This window comes from Rhinichthys klamathensis, unplaced genomic scaffold (genome assembly GCF_029890125.1).
Source record: "Rhinichthys klamathensis goyatoka isolate OS25496 unplaced genomic scaffold, OSU_Roscu_1.1 h1tg000230l_1, whole genome shotgun sequence".
Lineage (NCBI taxonomy): Eukaryota > Metazoa > Chordata > Actinopteri > Cypriniformes > Leuciscidae > Rhinichthys > Rhinichthys klamathensis.
Window position 1 is genome coordinate 1,944,992 of NW_026606754.1, and position 26,951 is coordinate 1,971,942.

The 26,951-nt window shown below is 38.9% G+C and overlaps 1 protein-coding gene across 4 annotated transcripts in view; it reads left to right on the top strand.

Annotated features, from left to right (window-relative positions):
* gria3b (glutamate receptor, ionotropic, AMPA 3b) overlaps window positions 1-26,951 on the top strand; it is a 180,644-nt gene that overhangs the window by 24,585 nt on the left and 129,108 nt on the right. For all 4 annotated transcript variants that reach the window (XM_056265210.1, XM_056265211.1, XM_056265209.1 and 1 more), the window contains exon 3: window positions 12,352-12,591. In XM_056265210.1, the coding sequence (XP_056121185.1) occupies window positions 12,352-12,591 (240 nt within the window). The remainder of the gene's footprint in view (window positions 1-12,351; window positions 12,592-26,951) is intronic.

The window sequence follows — 26,951 nt, forward strand, 5'->3', positions numbered from 1 at the left end:
AAAAAAAAAAATATAATTTTTAATTATAAAAATTTATAAAATTTTATAAAATTTTAAATTTATTTAAAGATAAATTAATTTATCTTTTTTCTTGACATATGTTTGAAAATCGTCCTCCGTAACCAAAAACTATCTTGAATCTAATGCTATCACACATTTTTCAAATACAGGGTCATATACCTACACAAAAATCACCATGCGGTTTAATCCCTCAAAATGGTACCAATTTTGCCTCTGAGCCTCTGTCTCACGGCCTATTTTAACTGAAAGCAACTTCCACTGACATATCTTAAAATGTATCAGTGCCATTCCCAGACAGCAACATTGACCCCATTTACACCTGGTATTAAAATGCGATCTGTATCCAGATAAGTTATCCGGATAATAAAAAACGCATGTTAATGCAAGGTGTAAATACGTTGTGATCGGATTGTGATCGGATCTGCCTGACCACATCTGGAGGTAGTCTGGCTCGCATTGTGTTCGGATCTTTACTAGGTGTAAACGTAATCCGTACGACCTGATGGCATTCATACCTGCCAAACGTCATTTTTTTTGTCATTTTTTTTCTGGAGGACAGAGATCCGAACTCAATGTGGATAACGAGAAGGCATTAAAAATACAAGGTGTAAACGCAAAGGTAAGATCAGAACACTTCTTATCCGGATAACTTATCTAGATACAGATCTCATTTTAATACCAGGTGTAAATGGGGTCTAGTGTCGGCCCAGATCCGGCCCACATCTGAAATCCATGTGTACCAGATGTGGACCGCAGCTGGGCCGACACCATGTTGCCGTCTGGGTTGTTTTGTTTCAATATTCAATTCACTTCAATTCACATTCACATTCATTTGTACAGCGCTTTTCACAGTACACACAGCTTATGCATGAGTGCACATTACAATTTAGAGTAAAATGTGTACAGCAGTAATGTTCTTTTCTAAGGCATATTTATAAAATATGCTTAATTGTCCTAATTAAACTAAGGCCTAATCCTGGCTTAATCTAAGCCTTGTCTGTGGAACCGGGCCTAAATGTATATTTTATCATTCCAAGCTTTTAGTTTACCTTAGGAGCACCGTCAATGCCAAATAGCTCTGGTTTGTGCAAAGAAATGTACTGTAATTCAAACAAGCTGTTGGTGTTTATCCTTTTAGGCTAAGATTCTCTGAAGTCTTGCTTTAAGATAAGTGCCCCCACTGTTCTCAGTTACAGTACATACAGCAAATCATAAAATGCTTAATTGGTTTAAAGCACCATCAAGCACAATAACACAGGTTAATGCAGCCGGCAGTAGTTTGACTCAAAGTAGGGCTGGCCAAGAGGAGTGTTATCAAGTGTAGGGGTATCATCGTTTCACATTGATCTTTAACTGAGGTGTCATATGTACTGGTCAAATTGATCAAGATTCGCTAGCTAAAGTCTGCTTTCAGAAAAAAAAAACAGAAAGCAGAACATCAATAACATCCAGCATTTTGATATTCTAGCTCTTTATTGACATTTTCACTATTATAGAACCCCCAATCCAACTGTGTTGTAATTTTGATAACATTTCTATTGATTCCTGTGTCAGTTGTAGAAATGGAGTGGAATAATACTGCCTACAACAGTGTTGCATTATTGTAGGCTGTTATCTAGCTGAATATAACAAAGAACATGTTTGATCACATGATGGTGCTACTTCCAGATCACCCTGTCTAGGTTTATTTTGCCTGTACATTATCCTTTTCTTACTGCTTGTTGGAGTTTGTGGTAGTGCTGCACTGACCCTAACCAATTCCGTGAGTTAAACAATCATGATTTCTGCTCTCTCATCCATGTTCTTTCCATGCTACTTTGGAAATGGTTCATTTGAGCAGTTGTTCTCGCTAGTTCACGCATCAGCAAGCAAAAGCTGTGGGTAGATTCAATAGGAAGACTTCTCAGCTTGCCGTTATGTGTCCGTGGCTGTTTGTGTGACAACCAATGAAATATTAAGTCACTCTCAAGTCAATCTGCAAATGCAAGGCCTGACACATGGCTCTGATTTATAACTCTCTCTCTCTCTTCCTTTGTGTGGGCTCTCACTGCTTTCCCCCAAGTTCCTCAGCTGGATTGTTTTCTTGTTAGGCTTGCAAGTGGATCAGAAAGTTCACCCCAGGCAGAGATGATCCCTAATCCCGTCCAGCTGCAGACTGAAAAGACAATCTGGAGCGATTCCATGCTTGAACCTCCCGATGGTGCGTTTGCCTCAGAAGTCCTCTTTTTGGAAAGGCAAAAGAAAGGGGAAAAAATGTGATCTGTCAGAAGTGAAGCACTGTTTAAAGACATTTGAAAAGGGACAATGGCTCCTAAGCCTGTCATTGTGCTTTTGTGCTGGCTTGGGCGACCTGGAAACTTGGTTGCGCAAAATAAGCAGCACAGACTCTCCCTTCTGTTCAAGTCAGCGGCTTTGAAACTCTGGCTGTCTCAGCGCTCGAGTAGACGCCACTTCCGTCACCTGTGTTCTCCCTTTTTGTGGCCCTGACCCTGCGTTAACCCGACGGCCCCTCGGGTAATAGTTGGGCCTCTCATAGGCATTGTGTGTTTCTTTCCTCATCGCTCACATCTCCAATGCTGTTCACGCTGGACTGCAGCTTCTTGTGAACACACCGCCTCCTCTATCTCTATTACTGTCTTTCGTTCCTCCCTGTGCAGCCCACTGGTATCACAGGCTCTAGGATCTGCTGGATGTGCGAGCATTTAATGAAGGCCAGTGTCAGAGATGAGAGGATTCAGAGCTCTGCCGACTGCATCCTCACCCCACCGATGACTTTGACTTCCCAATTTACATACTATTAGTGCTATATAGCACTGAGATAGATTTGGAGGAGAGCTGGGAGAAATGTTTCAAAGAGTGTGGATTTCTGCTTGCAGTGGTTTTCAACAAGTTGGTTCTGATTGGTTGGATTAGGGCTGGAGACTGTCTCTCAAATTCAGGGCTAGTTAACGGTCAGGGTAGGGCATGTACGTTCCCATCATCAGCAAAGTACTTTAGTGTGTAGTAGTGGCATGCAAATTGGGATGCTGCCCACATCTCTTTCATGGTATTTGGGTACTTTACCTCAAGTCACTGAGCCGCTCCTAGAAGGCACATCTGCGGGCTGCCTGCAGGCGAGGCATAAGAAATGCCGAGATATATTCATACTGCCAAGCTCTGAAATAAAGGGATTCTGAGGCTCAGCCTGTAATGAAGTAGGCCCTCTTTGCTTTAGCATTACAACCTCAGTAAGGACTCCTGAAAACTGAGATAGGAAAGTGGACTCTTTGCTCTTTAAGACCGAAAGTAGGCTTGAGAGCAAGGCAGAGAGGAGCATAGAGCGTTCTTTACATGATAGCTTCAAGGTTAAAGAGTCCTCTCCCCTCCCACCCGTGGCCTGTTTAGATATTCTGGACAGTAACGCCAGAGCTGAAAGAGAGTGCCTTGGGAGACTTGCTTTAAATTCATGCCAGTAATCAAGCAAACAATGCAAATCCCTTTCATGCTGGGATTGAGTTTTTATCAGGCATTGCTTGTCATGAATTCCTATATATCATTTGAGAACACCTCTATGGTAAAAGCTATATTACAAGAGCTGGTCAGTGGTTTGCAGGTTAGTATCGGTGATGTGGAGGAGGCCGTGATGGATAGATATGTGGGTGATATGAGTGAGCTGCCTCTAAAAAGAGAAAAGCACAGAAAGAGAGAGACTGAATGGTGCATCTGAGCTGCCATTTTTTCATCCTGCTTTACAAGAAACCCAGTTGAAACACATACCACCCACAGTTCTCGTCTCTCCCCTTTGAAAATGGCCTCTCTTGGAAACTGCAGCTAAGTTACCCAGAGGAAGAGGCGATTTGCAAATGGCCTCCTTGACGACTTCCCCTGAGCTCTCTCTCCTCAACGAGGCTCGCTGCCCACTCCAGCTCCTGCTATGGGGGCGACTAGCATGATACGCTAGAAATACTGAGTCCAAGGTCTCTGCTTTTTGTGTACGTGACAGAAAACTTTTTTTTCCTACAACAAACAAGCATGTAAGAGTGCGTCATTCTGTGATTTCAGACAGCTTCTGATCAGTAAGGAAGCACTTGCTTATTGAAAATGTAAATTTTCACACAGCATTTTGCAACCTTTTTTGAAATACAGTAGTTTTAAAAAAGGGCTTGACATTAACTTTTTTTGCTCACGAGCCACTGTGGCTAGTGGTTTTCCAAAGTAACTAGCCACTCAGTATTTTCACTGGACACAATTTTGACATTGATACCATGGTGAAAAACTTGCCATATCCTCTAGATATTTTTAATATTATCTCATAATTTGGCGGCAGGTATATTAGGCTGCTGTCACTTTAATTCTTGACGCACGGATCCATTACTGTTACACGTGCGTTTTCTTTTCTCAACTGTTTACACTCACTTAAAACCTAACTGACTGTGTTTAATACTCGCCAAGGAAGAACTTAATTTAGTAATGAGAGAAAATGAGTATTGGAAGCATTTCAGATATTTAAGAATCAATTATCAAAATGTATCGAAAAATCTATATTTTTACAACACTAACAGCACCTAGTTTATTATTTCAGATGCCTTTTTAAAAGACTACAACTGAAAAATATGTATATTACATATAAAATTCAACCCGCCAAAGTGGCTTGTAGCAGTGACTGCACTACACGCCACTGCATGTAATCCACCTGCATTTGGTGTTAATGTCAAGCCCTGTTTACAACTGTTAATGATTCTTTAGAGTGAATTAGCACATTGTTTGGTATATAGCTACATATATTAAGCATGTCTAAGCATAGCTAAATGGTAGCATAGTTTTGAAACTGTACAGTGCTGATACCATGATTTCTTGGCAATTATTTGGGTACAATTTAAAGTTACCATATAAATACCATGGTACATGAAAATAATTATTCAGTACCATAATATTGCCATCTGACACCATGATACTACTAACATGTGTTTTGTAAGGTAAGTTTAGTATAGCTTCCTGATAATTATCATCGGTCTATGGGAAAGAGTAATTGGTTCTCAGTGTCAGTGGACTTTCACTGGCTTCATTACCTGATACACTATCTAGTAGATGTGAGTTAGGTTACATGATAGCATGTTCTCCCTAGTGCTTCCTTGAGATTGGCTGTTTTTATTACATGCCCTGTAAAATGCGCTGTTTTGTCAAATGCTAGAGTAAATCCACAGCACCCCCTCATGCCATATTACAATGGCATCTCTGGGCTGCATGCTTCCATTGCTCTCTACCCAGCTATGGGAACATGCTCAGTGCTGCACTGCTGATTGGGGATTAGGCAGTTGTGGGAGACTTTGTCAACAGCTTTCTGAAAATCCAATTACAGAATATCATAAGCTGTACATGCATCAACCCCAGTCATAAACCCCCAAGGGGGAGAAGAAGTAGAAGGAGATTGTTGCAACCATTGCCCTTGTAATACATTTCCTCTGTGGAGAATGGATGATTTGTTGGATTCTAGCAGGAACAGAAAAATACTGCGACAACAGTGGATTGCCGAAAATGCTTAAGTGAATTAACAGTTTGTTCACAATTCTTATTTGCTGGAATAGGTGGTCATTACTTCTATGTTCTTTTTAACACAGTCTCATCCCAAGACGTCATATGACTGACGCTTTTGACCATACGTCAACATCCGACGTTTTAGGGTACCCTTTAACGTCAGTTAGATGATGATCCTAGGGCGTCATCTAACTGACGCTTTACCTTTAGCGTCAGTTAGATGACGCGGGTAGGTTTAGGTCTGGGGTAGGTTTAGGATTAGATAGCGTCATCTAACTGACGTTAAAGGGTACCCTAAAACGTCGGATGTTGACGTATGGTCAAAAGCGTCAGTCATATGACGTCTTGGGATGAGACTGGGTTGTTCTTTTATGTAGAGACTGTTTTTTTTTTTTCTAACAGGGAAAGATATCAGTTATGTATGCAGTCTTTGGAAGTCAGAATACTTTGTTCTATCCTTGTTTAAAGGGCAGAGACAGCTATAAGTAAGTCATCCGTAGGTTGACTTAAGAGTGTAGGCACTGTGGCACTATGGATCTATTCTTTCAAAACATTGCTCTGTTTTGCTTGAGTGGCTCGACATGTCGACCTCTCGACCTCTGGATTAACCACAAGCTTGGGGTGAAATTACGCAGTTCACCTTTAATAATTGGATTCAGATTTATGTTACCATCAAGCTGCATAGCTGTCATGTTCTGAAGGGCACTTTTATGATGCTTTGCTATTTTTTAAGCTTGATAGCCCCAAGTAACCATTCACTTTCATTGAATGAAAAATAACAGTGTGAGAATTCTTATAAACATCGCGTTTAGTGTTTCACAGAACGAAGGAAGTCATCTGATTTTGGAATGACATGAATACACAATGACAGAATTTTATTTAATGTGTGAGCTTAGAAAACATTGTGGAAATCATTTTCTTAAATTTTGTATTTTTGTATACTTCATAAATGCAATGAATTTTTTATGGAATTTGCAATGTAGTTGTCATTCTGACCTATTAAAGGTCTCCAACAACTGCTATCTGAAACAGTTCTTGTAATTAATTCACCACGAACTGGAATAAGGTAAAAATGTGGTCTCTCTCTGAAACACACAAAGGCTGAAATGATTGCATTTGGGTTATGAAATTGTAAATGTCATTTTTTTTACAAAGATCAGGAGACATAACCATGATATTGACCAGCTGATTAGTCATTGTCTACACCAATTGCAGATGTCACGTGAGGTTGAAGGGTCTAGAGAAGAGTTATGGTACATTGTGTGTGTGTGTTTGGGGAGTTGGTATTGGTGTGGTGAGTCATGACCCTTGGACAGGGGAGCAAGACATGATAACTCTATTCTAAACCTTTGTGGATGCATTCCTTCAGAGCATTGTTCAACTAGGCACACTCCTGACGCAGAGGCTATTGAAAATAATTAAATGTAAACTACATATTGTTTTATCCAAATTCTAGGACCATGATTTTTTGCTGTATATTTGTGTGCAATATGTACTAACGTTAAACTTTGTTACATACAGCTGTAAGCGTTAGTCTCCTGTGAGAAACAGAGTAAGAAGGGGAAGATATCCCTCTTAAGAAAAATTAGCATTTTACTTTTAAACGTATATAGATATGAGTTAAGCACTTCAAATTATTCAAAGAGGCTTTCTTACCCCATTACTTGTGGTCCTGGTCCTCGATACACAAGAAATATCTTCTTACCCCATCTTACCCTCCTGTTTGTGTCCTGTGCTTGAGTGACCGTGAAGAGTTCCTATGTTCTATGGAGTTTTAGGATTTTCATGCCCTATGTAGACATTATAAATCCGTCAAGTATGGGGTTTTATTTTGGCTGGAATGCTGCCTATGTATAGTATGCAGTCCAAATTGCTACTTATGTATCATAGTGAGCCAGTTTGTAACCCATAAACAGCCACAATGCCATCTGAAGGCTAACTGATGCTCCAGATCTGAAATGGCCAAAGGACAGAGGATACGTTATGAAATGGCCATTAGTTTCATGCAGGGCCGCTGCTGGCCAAATGAGTGCCCTAAGCAGTGTTGTGTTGTTGCAGGGGGTCAGAATAGAACAATGAAATATTTAGAAAAGAAATTGTAATTATTTACAAGCTTGACAGCATAAAAGATCCCGCAGATAATTTTTCTTTTGAGCAACAGAGATGCAAGCTCTGTTTTCTGCTTATAGGAGGCAGCAGCACTGTTTTGTGGTCAGTTCGATAAATTCAGCTCAAAAATACATGTCTGTGCATGCAAGAGGATGTGGAATCTGAAAGTATTTGCCTTTCATAGACAAATCACAATTACACGCTTCTTTAGGAGGACGGGGATTCTTGTTTTCAGAAACAGTTTGAAGGACTTCACATGTCTCCTCACAAGAGCAGATACAATTACTTGCTCAAACCCCCAGAGGACTATCATCCTGTGAGAGCGTTGTGTTTGGGGGGAAGTGTTTGTAGGGGTGGCTGGAATAGCAGAAGCGGCGGAACAAGAAGAGAGAGAGAGCACTAAGGACAGAAGAGGACAGCGAATACCGAAAGCTGGATGATCGACTCTGACATTTGCAGCGATGTGTTCTAGGTCTCTGGGCCATGTACAATCATGGCGGTGAAAGATGGCTTCAAGTGCATGACACTGCGATTACATTATTTCAGTCCGAAACGCAGCCGTCGGGACCGAGCCTTTTCTAATGGCTCTTATCGTTTCAACACCAGTGGCCTCACGGTCATCCGGAGCAGCCAGGCATGTGGAAATGCATTGTTCCCGCTGCAGTGCAGAGAGCATCCTGATTAGCAGAACGAAGGCACGTTTTGACGAATACCCGGTAATGAGACCTCTAGTTGCTCGGGGGTGAGAAGGTAAAGATGGAGGGGCTGAGGAAGGATCCTTCAGCCATTGAGCGAGCTGTGGTTAACATTGCTCAGCACTGTTCCCTGAGCTGAATGCCCCTCGCCCAGCAGAGTAAACATGTTATCGAGATGTGACGTGACATGCCAGGACTCTCTGCGTAATGAAAAGCAATGAGGCGATGCTCGCACTTCAAAACAGGGTTTATATTGAGTCCAAGCACTGAGATTCGTCTTAATCTCATGGAATTACTTTAAGGAATTAGGCAAGACCAGTAGTACGAACATTGTTCTTCACGTTCAAGAATGTTCAAGAAGGGCCTCAATCACTCAATCACTCAGTCAAGGTCCTTGAACACTGAGTCCAAAAATTTCGAATGCGTTTTTTCGTATTTGTCATCCTAAAAATTCATCAAGCACAGAAACCTTGCACACTGATTCCGATGCGTATTAATTTATCCGTTGCGAAAAAATCCGCAAAACAATACAAAATGGAGCCTTCAAGATGTGAGGATGATTTTGTTGTCCTCTCTCTTCTTAAAAAGAGAAAAAGAAAGAGGAAATATTGGGTCGACCCAATCCTAAAATTGCGTAGAGAGTTAGGAGAGTTCCACCTCTGCGGGATTATCCAGAGAGATTCAAAGTTTACTTCAGGATGTTTGATGCTTTGCTAGCAATACTGGAGACACATATTAAAAAGAAGACCACCAATTTCCGTGAATCAATTGATCTTGTACAGTTCTGGATTTTGGCGTTCGCTTGTACGGTGGCTCTAAATTGTCAAAACACCTCTCAAAATGCTTGCTACTGATGCGAAAAATGCCGAAAATCGAACCCGATCCGATTACGGACGAAAGTTTCGGAGGCAGTGTGTAAACGTGATTGACACAACATGAGGTCGTATTTATTTTTTAACATGCGAACATTTTGGACGAAAATTACGGACTCAGTGTGCAAGGACCTTTGCACTCAAATGTTGCAAACCCTTCCCTTTGGATAATCCTAAAGGCACAGTTCACCTAAAAAAAAAAATTCTCACCCACCCTTTAAGTCGTTCCAAACCTATAAGACCTATTTGTTCATTTTCAAAAGTCAAATGAAGATATATTTTAATAAAACCGGAGACATTTATGTCCCTCCATTAAAAGTCTATTCCATCAAAACGTCCATTCTACCTCAGAAAGTTCATGCAGGGTCTCATATTCATAGTTATAATCAATTGTCAATTATTGTCAATCGTCATTGTTTTGTAAATTCAAGCCTATCATGAAGCCTGCACATGAAAAACGTTTAATTCTGGAATATAGCATACAGTTGTCTTGCATTAATCCAGTTGCATCAATATTGTCGACCACATACATTCATATTGTCCAATTATTATTTTTGTCCAATTGGTTATTTTGTCTTTTTTGCCGTTTAACTGTGAAAGCGGATTAAATTGCAAGTAATGTGGTTTAATGGGGAGTCCAATGCTGCTAATTTAAGTAGCACAATTTATGTACTGCTTAGATAATGATTCTTTTGGCAAAGCGATTTAGAGATTAAACTACTTGTGTGCTTTGGAAAAAAACAGCCTTAGTCTTAAAACCAACTGATATTGAGATAGTCAGGAAGAGAAAGGTGCCAGGCCTGAAACGAGTAAGCGTAGGGGTTGAGAGACGATTGCAAGCAAAGGCATCTGACATAATTTATGTATTTGGTTTGAGTTTGTTCAAAGCCTGTCCTAATAAGTCCAGGACAACTGATGGAAGGGAAGCAGCCAGCTCCTATCCCTGAGGACAAAGGCTGTGTCATAACTGGCCCAAATTAGGAGTAAACTAAAGGAAATCCTGCAAACCAGCAGAGCCAGTAGGAGACGGGCAACTTACCTAGCCCCATTCAAAGGGTAATTGTCAGTCCGCTGCAGGCCTGTTATCACACATACATGCCAGGGTATTGCAGCTGCATGAATGTCCAGCTGTTGAGATGCCATCTTCTAGAGCAATAGACCAGACAGGGATTTTGGACTCTGGCCTAGTTAGACTTTTGATATCAGCATAAGATCTGGTCCATTTAGTAGCTTATTCAAGCCAAGAACAGGCAGTTTATATGTTATGTTTGGGCTTTGGGTAAATACGAAATCCTTGATACCAATGGAGTGCTGCTGGATTAATTAGTGGTCCCGGTTTGACTGGTGAGCCTGTTAGCTCCTGATGGCTGATCCCTCAACTACACCATCTGAGTCTAATGGACCAATCAGGTTGGAGCTTGAGCTTTTGAGTGCAGCATGTGTCAGACAGCCATTGAACAGCAGTGAGGGGTCTGTCTGAGATCAAGCACTACTCCCCACAACCATTACCAAGACATCAGAGCTACGCTGTTCAGAGAGTTTAGTCACACGTCCAAATTGTTAGGAGAACATAAAAACTTTTCACATCTCTACAAATGGCTAACAAATTAATTGCACGATATTTATATTTAACGTCAGTAATTCATACATACTTTTCATAGCTTTTAAAAGTACAAATGTCTACTTCCAATATGACATTCATAGGTCAGTATTTTCTTAATTGAAATTGAAATGAAACACGTAAAATGTCTCTGCTACATTAAAAGCCCCTTTAAAATAAAGCAGCGAGAGAGAGAGAGCTTTTTAAATGCAGTTGTCGGGACCTTACTTGTCCTGTAGTGATTCAGTGCCAGTCCAGAGGAATGCCAGAAAATTGGCCAGAGTCACGGTGACGGCTGGAACATATTGAGTTATCAGCCATCCAAATACCATATACATACAGTGATTTTATTTTTTAACCTACCTCGCAAAAAAATATGTTTTTTTTATGTCTCCTAGCTCATATACGTGTGTGCAAATATCTTGTGAAGGATTAGAAGATTCTACACTTTAGGATTTTCATGTAAGAATCATGGTAACTAACCAGTAATGACTCAAGTGTTACTACATAGTTCTAAAGGAATAACAAATTATTTGGATCCGTATTCTAAAGTGAAGATCATGGTAACTAACTAGTAATGACTCAAGTGTTACTACATACTTCTATGGGAATTACTATCTAAAACTTCACCAAAAACCTCAAAAGCTTAAAAGAATTAGTAATTCCTTTAGAAGTATGTAGTAACACTTGAGTAATTACTAGTTAGTTACCATGATTCTTACAGTAGTTCTCTGGGAAGCATTCAAAAAAAGTAGTTATTGATTAGTAATAGTGAACTACCACTTTCATCTGTGCACTATTACTTACTAATTTGTTAATAAGAATTTCTTGTTAGTTAATAGTAGTTACTAGATTGTTAATATTGTGTTACTCATTTGTTCCTGTGTAGTTATTCATTAACGAAGGAACCGTATTCTAAAGTGTTACCGGATGCTGGTTTTCTCTCCAGGGTTCTTCACTATCTTGATAACGTTGTTAATTTAGCCACGTATTTGTTTGTAAAAGTCTAAATCTGTTGTCACAGTGAACATTTGTAAATATCATTTAAGGGTTATATATCGATCATAAATTCATTTTATTTCTTGCATGCAAAACTAGCCATGTTGTTGCCCTTGGCTAAATATTGTAACACAGATGAGCAGAGGTTTTCCGCAAACAGCTTTGTACCCGTGTCGGTAATGAGATTATTCTTGGTTCATAGAGATGTGCATAATTATGCTTCATTTGCTTCAAGTGTTTTGGGAGAATAAGGAACAGCCAATCAGACAGTGTTTTGTTTAAGGCAAGAGTGTATTGATGGGTTCTCACTGTCAGACGCAACGCAGCACTTTCATCTCCTGGAAATAATGCAATTATTTCTCCGCTCATATTCATGCAGTCAAAACAAATTTCCATGTTTGTACAGATTTTCCAATTATTGCAATTACTCACATGCCAAGATCATCCGATTCCATTTTGTAGGATTGGTGTAGAATTATGAAGTTGTTTGTACTGTAACTTGGTCATGAACAAACTAAAACTGGTCTCGTTCTGATTCCAGTTTGTTCGCAGTTCTCCAGAGGGGTGTACGCCATCTTCGGCTTCTATGACAAGAAGTCCATGAACACGCTGACCTCCTTCTGCGGGGCTCTCCACACCTCGTTCGTCACTCCCAGCTACCCCATCGACTCGGACGTGCAGTTCGTCATCCAGATGCGCCCTCCTCTAAAGGGCGCCGTCCTGAGTCTCCTGTCTCACTACAAGTGGGACAAGTTTGTCTACCTCTATGACACAGACAGAGGTAAGTCCTCTTAGTTGCATGTGAAACTCCAAGCAAAATGGCTGGCCTACATGAGTGAAAGAGTGCTGATTTGTATTGTTTTTGCGGGGTTTGTAGCACATAAGGAGCAGGGCATGATGGAGGATGGATGCCCCATTTGGGTCCTTAGGGTCTGGATAGAGCGCCTGCAGTACTGGTGCAAAGGTCCAGATATCTCTGGATACATGATGAATTTAGAACTGATGTGCCCCAGTTCTGAGCTGCATAGACGAATTTGGGGCCCTAAAATACTTATTAAATAGCTCACCTTACTTTCCTGGTACAGTTCGTCTGCATTAGCACTGCACAGGGATGTTGATTTCAAACAGTTCATACAAACACATCAAGTTATTTATTAGAATGATTCACCCCAAATAAGAAAGCTGTGCCTTCTCACCCACAAGTCACTCAAGAAATCAAAAAAGAGATGTTCTAAAGAAGGTTAACATTGCTCTTGTCCATACAGTGAAAGCATATAATGAACTGTCTCACAGGAAAACATTACTATTTTACGAGGTGCAATTCCGTATGAATTTGTATGATGTGAAATTGAATCATTTTTAGAAAAGAAAAAAAGAGTGAGCATGAAGGTCCACCCCTAAACATAACCATCACTTTGGTGTAAGATTGTAGGAAAAACGTACAAATGAGATTCTTCGAATTCATACAATATAGCCACCAAATCGCCAAAATGTACAATAGAAATGAACTGCCATGAGTTAGTGACCATAAAACACCATAAAAGCAACTTGCACCCTATATATTCAAAGATTTCTGAAGCCATACAATAGGTTTATGCAAGGAATAGAAAAATAAGTTGATATTCTTTGAAAATTAATTTATGCCGCACCATTCTGGAAGTACAACTGATATTTAGGAGATCAGCAAGATTATCAGTAAGTAATGACTTAAATATCAGCTACTCAAAAAAATAAATAAAATACTGCTGGCTTCAGAAGACCTTGTCCTAACCAGACAGCATGTGATCAGATTTCAGTGAATCACAGATCACAGCCAATCAGAAGAGTGTGTGGGCGGGCTCTCTACTGTCTAGCACTCGCAACGAAATGGATGGGTACTTAATCAAAATTCACAAAAAATTAACCCAGATTAACATTATTCAAAACACATAATTAGTAACCAAAACAGTTTTTGTCACGATATATACTTGTTTACTCAAGATCTGATGTAAATTTTTCATTGTGGATAATTAAAGTCATGCACAATGATATACAAATTCAAATGAAAGCATTTTATTGTCATACAAAACAGAATCAGTAACTGAGCTGTCAACCACAGCATTGCAGAAATAGAAATCAATTAAATCCCCTGTCAGTCACAGCTACTTAGGACAAAAAAGAAAAAGATCCCATTTATCTTGAGTCTGGTTAGGACACGGTGTTAGAATGTAGAGAAGGACTACCTTTATAGTGCTTTACTATGATTTAATTGTCATTTTAGAAGTGAATCTGTTCTCATTCACTTTGATTTACTTACATTTCTTTCTTTTTTTTACTACACCGAAGTAAGGAATCCATGCAGGTTTTGAATAGAATTAGGAAGAGTAAATAATCACATAATTTTTATTTTGTACAATGAATAATATGAGACGTGGCAGTAAAATAATAGCACCCTAAAATGACCCAATTAAAATTCAGGGCCACAACACCGTCAATACCTCATCACCCCCTCCCCCGAGCGCACCTGTTCTCGGGCCATGCTTTGTGTTTACTAATCATCAAGAGGTCACACTCTCCGTTTGACCCAGAAGACACCTGGCCGATGATCAGATGGCACTGCAGTCGGCTTCTCTGCCGCACTCGTCTAGTTACAACATCTGTGCTGTTGTTTTGGTGTGGACGCCGCGCTGCTCATCCTATTTAACCATTCATTTACTCGCGAGGAAATCATCATCTCCCATCGCTCATCTCAGACGGATTGAGCAATTAATTAAACTCAAGTGCTTTCTGTTGAGGAATATCTGCGATGAGTCAAAGCGTCTCACAAGCTTGAGGCGGTGACACTGGCATTTCGGGTCCCATTAAAGCCTGCTAGCATCCTGCGCTTCAGTTCACAATGGTTTTTTCCTGCAAAAAGCATCTCTAATTAGAGGAGACACAGAGCTAGCTCAAAAAGCTCAATGAGTCTTCCCCCCTTCCTTCCCATCCCAAAGTGTCCTTCCTAGCAGCTTCCGCCTGGATTTGTTTCACTGCGATTTAAAGGTCATTTTGCTGTAAGTTGCCAAGGAGCTTCTCAGTTCAGTAAAAGACAATGCAAAGAGCAGTTTTAGCATATCTCAAACTCCGGGACATGCAACCAATGACACTATGTAAATTGAATGGCATTTTAATCAAATCACATTAACATACATGATATCATGTAGGGCTGTCACAGCATTTGATGAACTTTGTTGATTTAGTTTGATCTTTTTTTGGAAAATGAATCAGTGGAAGAGAATTTTTAGAAAGACGCTGCTGGATTTTTTTACAAAATTGCGAAATATTGTGACACCCCTAATATGATATAGGTAAGCAATGTAAAGTGTAGTGTCTGCAAACCCTTCAGCCGTGACTTATTCACGATATACACGATATACCTTGAGTAGGCTACCTTATTGCTTTTATACAACGGTTACCACACAATACAAATATTAAAGCCAAAAAAATATGTATCAATGCAACTTTCATGAAGTAAAATCACTAAAAGCCTTCCTTCCGCTGGAAAAAATAGTCCCTGACTATTGTGTTTTTTGCATTATTTCGCCATTAGATGGCGGCAAAGACTCTCTTTATGAGCGAGTCAGTCAGTAGAGAAGACTTCTATATTGAAAGGACTGAAACTTGTTGTGAACACGGAGAAGCAAGCGTGTCAGGGCACGGGAAAACCCCTTAACTGTTAAAAGTTCAAGATATCGCAGCCGACATTCAAACGGATTTTTATTAGGAATATAGGACTGAGCTGAAGGAGGATGCTATATCTACTGTAAATGCAGGTACACTCGCTTACTCAATCTCTCACAATACTCTATAGACGAATCCGGCGAAACTACCGGAAGTAAGCGGGCGCCATTACTGAGCTGTTGCTGGGTAGCGTTGCGCCATTGCCTCCTATTGTTTTATTTGCAACTTGCGTCCACTGGAATAAACAGCCCGCGATTTACGACTGTCACTAACGTTACAACTTTTATAATGTCGAAGTGGGAAAACATGTTGGCATTTTGAAAAATCATCGGATGCCAGGCGAAGGAGAAAATACTCGTGAATACCTTTAAAACAACAGAAGGGGCGCATTGGGGTAGTAACGTTAGTAACAGTACTGTTATGTCTGTTGTTAATGTTTGATTTGCTTGACTGTGACAGATTTTTTTTTTAAATAAATTAAATTAAATATGCATTTTTTGCTATAATAACAATTATTTAATGACATAAGTAAAAAAAATATATAATAAATATGTAATATAGTCCTCCGCAAAATCTCCTCTCTAGCTATTTTTTCTATTCAATTAACATGCTATGGTCATTCAATGGCTTTCCTGAGCTAAATGTAACAATATGTGACATAATTGTTCTCCTGCTGTTATATTGACCTCTTTCCATGGTTTAAAAACACTAATTGGTCGATATTATGTATACTTTCTAGCTGTACGTTACCTTACCCTTGCCTTTTGCAATGTAAAAATGAGATAAATGATGGACACAAATGAAAAACATGAATTCGTTTATTTGATGTCATTCATTTATTTATTGTTGCCAAATGGACAGATCTTTTTATAATTTCCTCGTTAGCTAACGTTAGCCTAGCTAGCTTGCCAAGCTATTTTCATAAATAATCTGTAAGATCGTTTGTACCTTCATCTGTGACTGGAGGCTACTGTCAAACATCATCAACCCAACAAGTCATTCTGCCTGGCTGTAGCTGTCACATAGAGCTGTCATCGAGGGTGCGTTATCACCACAGTCTATCACGGAGGATTGTTTACATACCGGTAACAGCTCAGTAATGGCGTCGCCACAAGATGGCAGCCTACACAGAACGCTCGTCGGATTCGTCTATTGAGAGTGAGGAGTCACGTGCCGATTTGGGCGGGGTCTGAGCTGGTCGGCCATGATGGTAGGAGACGCTATCGGTTGCCAGGGGCAACGCCTTCAGAACTTCACAGAGGCGCGACTAAACATTCCAGAAATAGCGAAAGAGAGACAGCGCAGCTTAGTGTTTGTTTACATTTTACCGATACGCCGCAGTTTCTTTGGAAGATATGAAGAAGGAAGAGAAATGAAAGGGGTTCTATCGGGAGAGACTAAATAACAATGCAGCCAGCTTAGCTTGTCAATAAACTGACAGCAGCAACAGCGAGCAAAGCCTGCTTTCAAAAGCAACACATTTCAGCACAGTTCGCCTTTTATTTAACACAAACGAACGAAATTAATACTCTGTTATTCATCTAGAGTTGTTTCATTTGTTATAGATATATCTGTACCGTGAAATGTTTTTAAAATACACTTTTTTTAATGACGTACGATTCGCATTGACAGGGGAATGTCCGATCTGTCCGCTGGACGTTGCACGGCAGGTGCAAATGCACGTATCTGATTCATATCAGATTTATTTCCACATGAATGAGGCCTGAATGAAACATCAAGTATGACTGAGCTCTCGCAGTTTAACGTTACAGGTTTGGGGGTTTCTAAGTCTTGCACCCAGCCGCAGCAGACTTGTTCAGCTTCGAATGACTTAAAGCTTCTGAACTCTTGCATTGTGTAGGCAGTAACGTTAGTCACTGATACCATAAACAAACCAGGTAATTAACTATGTCAGCGTATGTGAAAGGTGGTAGCTGCTAGTGCTTTGGTCTTTCGTCCATTCTGTAGCAGGTCGGACGGGTCCATGTTGATGTCAAGTAGTTTCTCTAAATAACGCTGCTTTGTGTTGTTATTTAGTCTCTCCCGATAGAGCCCCTTTCCTTTTGCTTCCCCCTCCTTCATTTATTCCCAAGAAACTGTGCCTTATCGCAAAAATGCAAACAAATATCAAGCTGCTCTCTCTCTCTGTCGCTATTTCTCTCGGTCTCGCGGTCGAAGTAACCATGACAACGGATAGCGTATCCTACCAAGATGGCGAATCCTTCCCACAATGCAACACGGAGTGATACGCGTGACGTCACCTTCTCATTCTCAATTGACCAAAAAACAGTCAATAGCATTTGACATAACAGTACCACATAACAGTATTTGCTGAAAAAGCCCCAAAATTATGAAGGCATTGCATTATTAATATGTCAGACAAGTAAAGCTTGAAATTGAGAATCTTTTGTGTCGAGTTTAGGTGTTGGATTTGCTCAATGGAACTGTCACCTGCCCGTATACGGGCAACCTAAATTTACTTCACTATATTACTATTAAATCCTAATCTAGTCATGACAAACTATATATCGTTGGAAAGGTCTAAGACTCCTTAATAGATATTTTAGCGCTGTTGTTTTCTTACAAATTATGTATGAACAGTAATATATGAATTTATGACAAGAGTGCGCCTCAAAAAATCGACGTAATTACAGGAGTTTCTGACCTTTGTCACAAAAAGTTGACGCACACACTTTTAATAATTGAAACTTTGGTTTTTAATGCTAAAAGTTCATAATAAAACATAATCCAGTATTTGTCAATAAAAAAAGATAAAATTATATTTTAAAAAGTAAAGTAAAAAGTCCTTTAAAAAGTATAATATATATTATATATATAATTTTTTATTATTATTATATCACATATTTTAGTATTTATCATAAATTAGGTATCATTTGAAAGCTTACGAACTCAGAATTCATCCTGTAAAAACCGTTTTGAAATTGGACGTTGCGTTACCATAGAAACGGCATTTCTTATTAGGCCCCTCCCCTTTTGGGCATCATCTTTCATAATTTATTATCAAAAATGTTCTAATCTTGACAAAACACATATTGTCAGAAAGGTCTGAGTCTCAAGGTTCCATATTTAGTGACAGAAGTGATATTTGGATAGAAATGTATTAATTTGTTATGGCAGAATGCATACAATTAAATTCAATGGAATGCAATGGCACCCGGTGGGTATTTTTGGTATTACGCCTAAACAAAATCTCATGGGAACTTCAATGTTTGTGATATCAACTTCGAATTTGGAACACAACTTGGTTAGATATATGGCTTTGACTTTCTGTCATTTTTAGGCTGAAACCTATATCAATTTATATTTTTAATAAAAGAAAAATATATATTTTCATAACAATAAACTTAAACTTCAATAACTTTTAAATAATTTAATTCTATTAATTTATTCCACTTCAGCAATAATCTGCCAAGAGTCTTCTTTTAAAAGAGACCAACCGTAAGTCTTTAGTACAAAGGCTTCATGAATTACAACCGTTTAAGTTTGGGTAGTGCATTTTCACGTCAACGCTCAAAAAGGGGGGTGACAGCTAAAGGGTTAAGGAATATATGAATGGGTTAAAGAGCATGATTAAATGCATTCATATTTGAATTAAATTAATGTGTTAAATTGGCATCCCAAATTATTACTAATTACAGCAGACACGTGCATCTAATGCAAGACAGCCAAACTAAATAATGTAGCAATTATGTTGCATTAAAACACTATAGCTTCTCGCTCAGATTATTGGCTCAGATTTCAGCCTCAAGCCCGTCCAGCATCACTCCCTCAAAGGCAGCGGTGAAATGTAATCCTTATTACTGGAACCCCATGAGAGGATTAACTGAGTTTATTAAAGCACTTCATCAGGAGCCTTAAGTCAAGTTGACACTTGGCACATGGACACGTACATCAAATGGCACGACCCTGACGCGACATGGACGGATGTGGCACAGAGTTGCTGGCCAGGAGTGTTTATTCGGTTTTTGGCATGGATCACTAATTTGGGGGTAAGGTTAGGGTGCTTATATTCTCATCAATCTGTCATTTTGATTGTTGTTGTTAGTTTATTGTTGGGGTTACAGTGTTTCCCACAGGATTTTGTGAGATTTTGGGGGGTGGACCCAATCATTTTATATTATTATTATTATATATTATGACAGTAATAGCCAACTATTATAAAACAAATGCACTGTAATGGCGCCCAAATGCACACTAAACTCACAGCACATGCAGAGATGGAGTTCACTGCATTCACTCATTGTGATCTAAACCGTTCTGAGATGCGGAAAACACCGGATCACAAGCTGACCGCATGAGCAAAGTGAGCGTTTCACTTTCAAAACATGCAGCGCAAACAGACTATATACTTATTAAATTAAAAAGCATGTCTTTTGCGATTTGACGAGGGCGCAAAGCCATATCGCGCTTTCGATTTTTTTAAAAGATACTTTGCCAAAGCAATGGTCCAAAACATCGCTTGAGACCTTTTATGTTATTATGAGAAGTTTAGAAATATTTCCAGTTCATACCCAGATAGCACAAGTCTATTTGATGTGATGTTTACATCTGGAAGACGTCTATAGGACGTTTCCTGTCAGATATCAAATAGACGTTTAGAAGATGTCAGTTTAACATGCATTCTAAATCATTACATCTTAAAGACATCTTCTAAACGTCTATTTGACATCTGACAGGAAACGTCCTATAGACGTCTTGCAGATGAGCAAACACTCTTGAAATACGTCTTCTAGATGTAAACATCACATCAAATAGACTTGTGCTATCTGGGTTATGAAACTGTGGCAGCACATATTCACCTATATCGGGCCAGCAGAGTCTAGGTAATTAATGCGAAACACTGGAGTCAGGGCAGGATGTAGGATAGGCTGAGTGTTTGTTTGACAGAAATATTATCTCAATACCAACAAAAGATGTTGATCCAGGAACACATCCAGGGATGTTTTATTTGTTTTTATTGATGTTTTATATAGGAGTCAAGGAAGGCGCTTCCTAAAAAGAAAATAAACAGTTTGCAAAGACAAAACATAAGGGCCTGGTTTCACAGACAGGGCTTAGATTAAGCCAGGATTAGGCCTTAGTTCAATTAGGCCATTAAGTAGCTTTTATAAACATGCCTTTTAAAACACATTACTGGTGCATCTTGAGACAAACCAATGGATCTGATATGTTTTAAGATCTGTCAGTGCAATTTGCTTTCAGCTAAAACAGCTCAAACATGAATTTTAGTCTGGATTTAGCTTAAGCCTTGTCTGTGATACCGGGGGAAGGAATATTACACAATATGAGATCAGATAGTATGTGAAACACCCAAACCCCCCTTGAGCACATTATGTTCTCGTTGAGCTCAAGCAGTGTGAAGTGGGTGTGAGCGGGAAAGGCCAGACACGGATACTCTGGAACATCTCTGTTCGACCCTGTCAGTGTGATAAAGCCCACTTCTCGTGCGCGCACTCGGGCCACTGATCATTCTGGACGGGTCAAACTGGTGGAGATGGACAGACTCGTTACAAAGTAAAAAACTCACTCACTCAGACATCAACACTTTCCATCAACTTAAAATGACTTGAAACGATGGTCTGCATGCAAGCTTGTTTTAGCTAGCTGTTATTAGCCCGGTTAAATGAAAGCTGCAACTTTGTGCCTGCGATCATCATGACACCTTGCAATGTAAAGACAATAAAAATGTGCAGACTTGATACAATTTTTACTTTGTTTTAATAAATATTGTTTACTTGAAGGGGTGTGCATAAGACTGACACGACACCTTTATAATCAGGACATGACACATGTCATGAATATGAAGGAGGTTTTATGTATGTTTATGACAACTGTCATTAAGTGTCATTCGCTCAATTATGACATTTTTAATGCCAATATGACATTGTTTGAGATGTTTTGTCAGTGTCTTTGTCGTGACAACTTGACATTACTAAGACCACTGTAGTTGAGGTCAAGAATAAAATTCATGACACAGTTATAATGGCCTCATGACAGCCAATGTCAAAACCAACCACATGACAGTTTAATGTAATGTTAACCCATAAAGCTAAGTGGTTTCTTAAGTTTGATGATTAATCTGCTATGTCATGTTTATGACATATTTATGACAATTTATGTTGTCTTGGTAATGTCAAGTTGTCATGACAAAGACACTGATAGGTTATGATGTATTGGTGTCAAGTTGTCACAACAAAGACATCTCAAACAATGTCATATTTGCATTAAAAATGTCATAATTGAGCGAATGACACTTAATGACAGTTGTCATAAACATACATAAAACCTCCTTCATATTCATGACATGTGTTATGAAGGTGTCATATTCATGATTATGAAGGTGTCATGTCAGTCTTATGCACACCCCTTCAAGGAAAGTGTTACCTTATTTTTATATAAACACACACGAATATTATAGTAATAATTTACATTTGACAAAAAAGGAGGGAGGCAGAGAGTGGACCTTCTCATTTAAAAAAAAAATCTGATACATGGCACTGAACATGTCCTACTTGATGATCTTAGTCAGCCCAATATTATGGGTCTGTACACTGAAATATTATATTCTGTAAACCTACTTTTAGCTTTGAATCTGCTAGGTATTTGTCTGTGTTACTGCTACAGGACCATCTCCAGTTCATTCGTGTAGGATAATAGCAAACCCCCATCTGCCCCCCGGCACCCATCAGCTCAATAAAAGCAATTATTTGTCCCATGCAAAGGACAGATAAATGCATCTATAATGCATCTATAATGCATCTAGAAAAGCCAGCTTGATTCTGCAGTTCTTGGTTCAATGGTTTTCTCTTTCAGGTAAACTACTGTTCTGCTTGTGCAACAGTTCAAAGTCATGTTTACAAGGTCCTAAGCTGAAAGTCTCTAACTAATCACTGTTTGCCAGGTTTGGAAAATACTTTCTAGCTTTGTATCTGGCACTTATTAGTAAGTAAACTATATACCGATGAGCCAACGCTATCTCACGATTAATTCGTACGAATTCGTACGAGTGATTAAAAGGTGGCTAATTCGTACGACCTCACTCGTACGAATTTATACGATTTGTCTAAACCCATGTGATGGGTAGGTTTAGGGGCGGGGTCAGGGGTAGGTCATTCGTACGAATTCCTACGAATTTGGTAACTCGTAAAATATGTACGAATTAGCAAAAATCGTACGCATTTGTACGAGTGAGGTCGTATGAATTAGTACACATTAGCCACCTCGTAAAATTCGTATATACCGCTTTGTTTGAGTTATGTCTCTGAAATAATCTGTACTCGTGAAATAATACCAATGTTGGGCAAAACAGAAATTACACAGCCCTGCATATAAATTCTGTTGAATTAAAAATAAATTCTGTTGATTTGCAAAAACAGGCCTAATATTACATACAAATATCAATAAAAACGTTCCATCATGTGCATTTTTTGTCACAAAATAAGAATGTAGATTTGTCAAGATCTAGTATTCTGAGACAGAGATAAAGTAATGTGGCAAGATTACATTTATTTGAATTGATGAATTATATAATTTATTTGAATGCATTATTCTCGAGAGGTGTGTGTGAGTGAATTAAATGTGTCTGTGCAGCGTCTATCTCTACTATCAACGAAGCTGAAAATACAAGTTTATAAGCTTTTTCTCCCCAAATTCTGTCATTTTCTGTCACTGATTATTGGATGCAGTAAAACACCCACAAACATCGAGGTCATGTTTGCATTTCTTCTGTCACTGGTCTGAATTCTAACCTTGAAATCAGGATTAGGCCTAAAATAATGTCATACATGTGAAATCCAGCTGAGAATTGAGCAAAGTTGGGAATCATGTCAACAGTTTTGGCAGTTTATCTGATGATCAAGACTTCTTCACCTTACAAATGGATGTCGAAAGGAAAAATGCTACGAAACGCACATCATATGAGAAAGTATGACATGCTAGAGCAAATCAGGAAATAAGCATTTCAAAATTAGTCAGAAACAAGTATTACATTTCATTAAGCAAATTTGATGCAGGGTGGTGTTTCACTGAGTAAATATTATCTGTCTTTCTTTCATTCATTATTAATTTAATCTGTTTTACATGTAGGTCCATGAATTTCCTATAAACTCTCCCCTAAACAGCAAAAATCTAAACAAACTTTCAGGTTGCTTAAAGGGATAGGTCACCCAAAAATGAAAATTCTGTCATTAATTACTCTCCCTCATGTTGTTCCAACCCCGTAAGACTTTCGTTCATCTTTGAAACACGAATTAAGATATTTTTGATGAAATCTGAGAGCTGGATCACTCCTCCATAGGCTTCTTAAGGGATTGAAAGTTGCCGGCCCAGAAAAGTTATTAAAGACATCGTTAACTTAAGATTGAGCCACTGTAGTCACTTGGACTATTTTAACGATGTCTTTAATAACTTTTCGAGGCCGGTAAATTCAATCCCTGAAGAAGCCTATGGACTAGTGTGGAGGAGTGATCCAGCTCTCAGATTTCATCAAAAATATCTTAATTCGTGTTTCGAAGATGAACGAAGGTCTTACGGGGTTGGAACAACATGAGGGAGAGTCATTACTGACAGAATTTTCATTTTTGGGTGAACTAACCCTTTAACATGTCATCAAACACTCTCTTCATTTCCAAATAGTCAGCTATTGGAATGATATAATATATATAAAGAAGACTTTATGCCAGGAATGGCCACAAAAGGCATTCACGCCAGCATCTGCATACTGTTTGTGGCCTTAAAAAGAAACAAATCAAACGGCGGTAGAAGTCTTCTTTATTTCTGCAGACTTTGAGTTTCTCCTTGACATAAGTTGAGGAGTGAATGCATTTATCCACTGTATGCATGCAAGTAAAAGAGAAGACGCTGTGTGTGTGGGAGCACTGGGAAGAAGTGAGATGGATTTTGCCCTTTCTGAAGTGGCGGTCAGGTATGGGCAGATAATTGCGGGGCTTGTGCAGCAGAGACGGATGATTACAGGGTTTATTGTCTCTCGCAGGCACAATCAACCTTACCTCATGTCCCTGATTCAGCACACTCACTGCCACTTGATTTATGGGCTTCGGTGGCTCTCTCTCCCTCGCTCAGGCTTCATCATGGCCGCTATATTGCTTGAATTCTTTCTCCCATCCGCTTTCTTCCTCTTTTCCATCACTGTGTTTCTCGTCGTCGATCTGGTGCAGATGTAGGTCCATCTCTGCTGGACACAGGGTCATGCACAAGGACTGATTTGATATTAACTTAGCTATAAGGGGTTTGGACATTCGTGATGTTTGCCTAGACATCATATTTTTCTTTGTACTACATGTCGGGTCATACAAATTCAAATGAAATCGCCAAACCGTACAATGCTGAGGAATTCTCATGAGACTGGGTTGAATGTAGGGTCAACTAAATAATTAACTAAAACTAAACCATACCTCTTTCCACCTGAAACAAAAGACATAGTAACTTCAATAATTTAAAATCTAAAAACCTTATAACCTTATTTTATTTCAGTTAGTTGCCAATGCAACATTTCTCATTTTTATTTAGTTTTAAAGGAATAGTTTACTTAAAAAATGAAAATTCTGTCATCATTTACTCACCCTCAAGTTGTTTCAAACCTGTATGAGTTTTTTCTTCTGCTGAACACAAAAGAAGATATTTTGAAGAATGTCGGTAACCAGACGGTTGTTGGACCCCATTGACTAAGTCAATAAATATGAGAAATGTTGCATTGGCACTAAAATAGACTGAACACGTAATACACTCGTAATAACCCACATTGTTCACAAATTCGTGTTTTTGTTGTTTCCACAGAGGTGATAATGGTATTGAAACGCGTTTTTCAGGCCCCCAAAACACCTTTATCCTGTAAATGAACGGCCAAAGCGCATAAAAAGATTTCATATGTTAGTGGTCCTGTGTTCTTATTTAACCATTCTGGAAGGGGGTTCATTCAGCTATACAAATCAGTGTAAACAGCCTCTTTAATAACACTGGTTGCACTTACAAAATATGCTAAATTTCTTTCAATTGACATCAGTAAATTCCTCTTCCAGTCATTCTGTCCTGTGGCCAATTCAATTCAAATTCAGTTCCATTTCACAAACTGTGAATCTCTTCTAGAAACAGAAGAGAAAAGCAGCCCAGGGTGCAACTCTCACTGTTTGAAAGCACTTTTTCTTTCATTTGACATTTGTGACTGTCAATTTTGGTGACATTGCATGGAAGAGATCCACCAGCCATCTATTTAGGTACAGAACAGCACTTATCCCAGCAGGACCTTGACTATCTTGACCTTTCCAACTGCATGCACTGCAAAAACTGAAATCTAAGAAAGTAAAAAAAAATCTTATTTCTAGAAAATAAGTTTTTTTGCCATGAAAGATAAAAAAAGTCTTATAAAATACATTGCACACTAGACTATAAATATTATTTTTAGAGAATTGGTCTTCTTTAGTCTTATCAAGTGAATTTTAGCTCAAAATGAGGTGCATTTTTACCAGAAACAAGTGACAGCTATAAAGTGCAAGTTATTTTGCATGCTCAATTAGATTGTTGTAATAAAAAATGTAATTTTAAGAATAATGTCGCTCCTAAAAATTCTAATTTCAAGAATCCTAATTAAGAAAGTTCAAATATGATTTTTTTCCAATATTTGTTATAATTTAAATAAGCTGAATTTAAGGTTAAATATTGTAGTTAATGCAATCTTCACTAAAATTACTTATCATTTAGTGCTTATAAAAAGTAAAAACTTTTAAGCATGTTTGTTTAGTTTTAAGACCCAACAGTATTTTTAGTGACTGGATTAAAGATAAAATATTTTAAATTGTTTTAATGCAATTTAAATTCTTATGAAAAGCATTTTTGTCTAGTTTTAAGATCCAATAGCATTTATTAGTGACTAGATATTTATGCTATTTTCAAGAATTCTTATCAAGTCATTTCCCTTTCGAAAGGGAACTCGCTCTGTGTCGATGGCGGGCAATACCCTCAGCGTGAACGGTGTCTGAAAAGCTATCCAATCACGGCAATCAGAATTGACCGGTGACAGCCTATGACGTCACTAGTGCGACCCAGAAGTATAAAAGCGGCGTCTAGAGAACATGTCATCCACTTATCTTCAGGGACTGTTTTGTTTGATTTGCAATCACCTGAAAAAGGTAATAAATAATTATGGCAAGTGATAAGCGTTTCAAGAAGTGTGTGGATCCGTGTCTCAGGTATCTGACACCAGATGACACACACAACTTGTGCGTTTACTGTTTGGGCGAAGAGCATGCACGATCAGCTCTTGAGAGACCTGATTGTGCAGAATGTGAGAGTTTTCCGCTAAGAAAACTCTGCTCTCGTCTGGCCCTCTTCTCGAGGGAAGAGGGACAGGCATCTGGGCCCAGTGGTTCGGGTCCTCGGAGACTCGGATTATGGGGTTCCCAGATG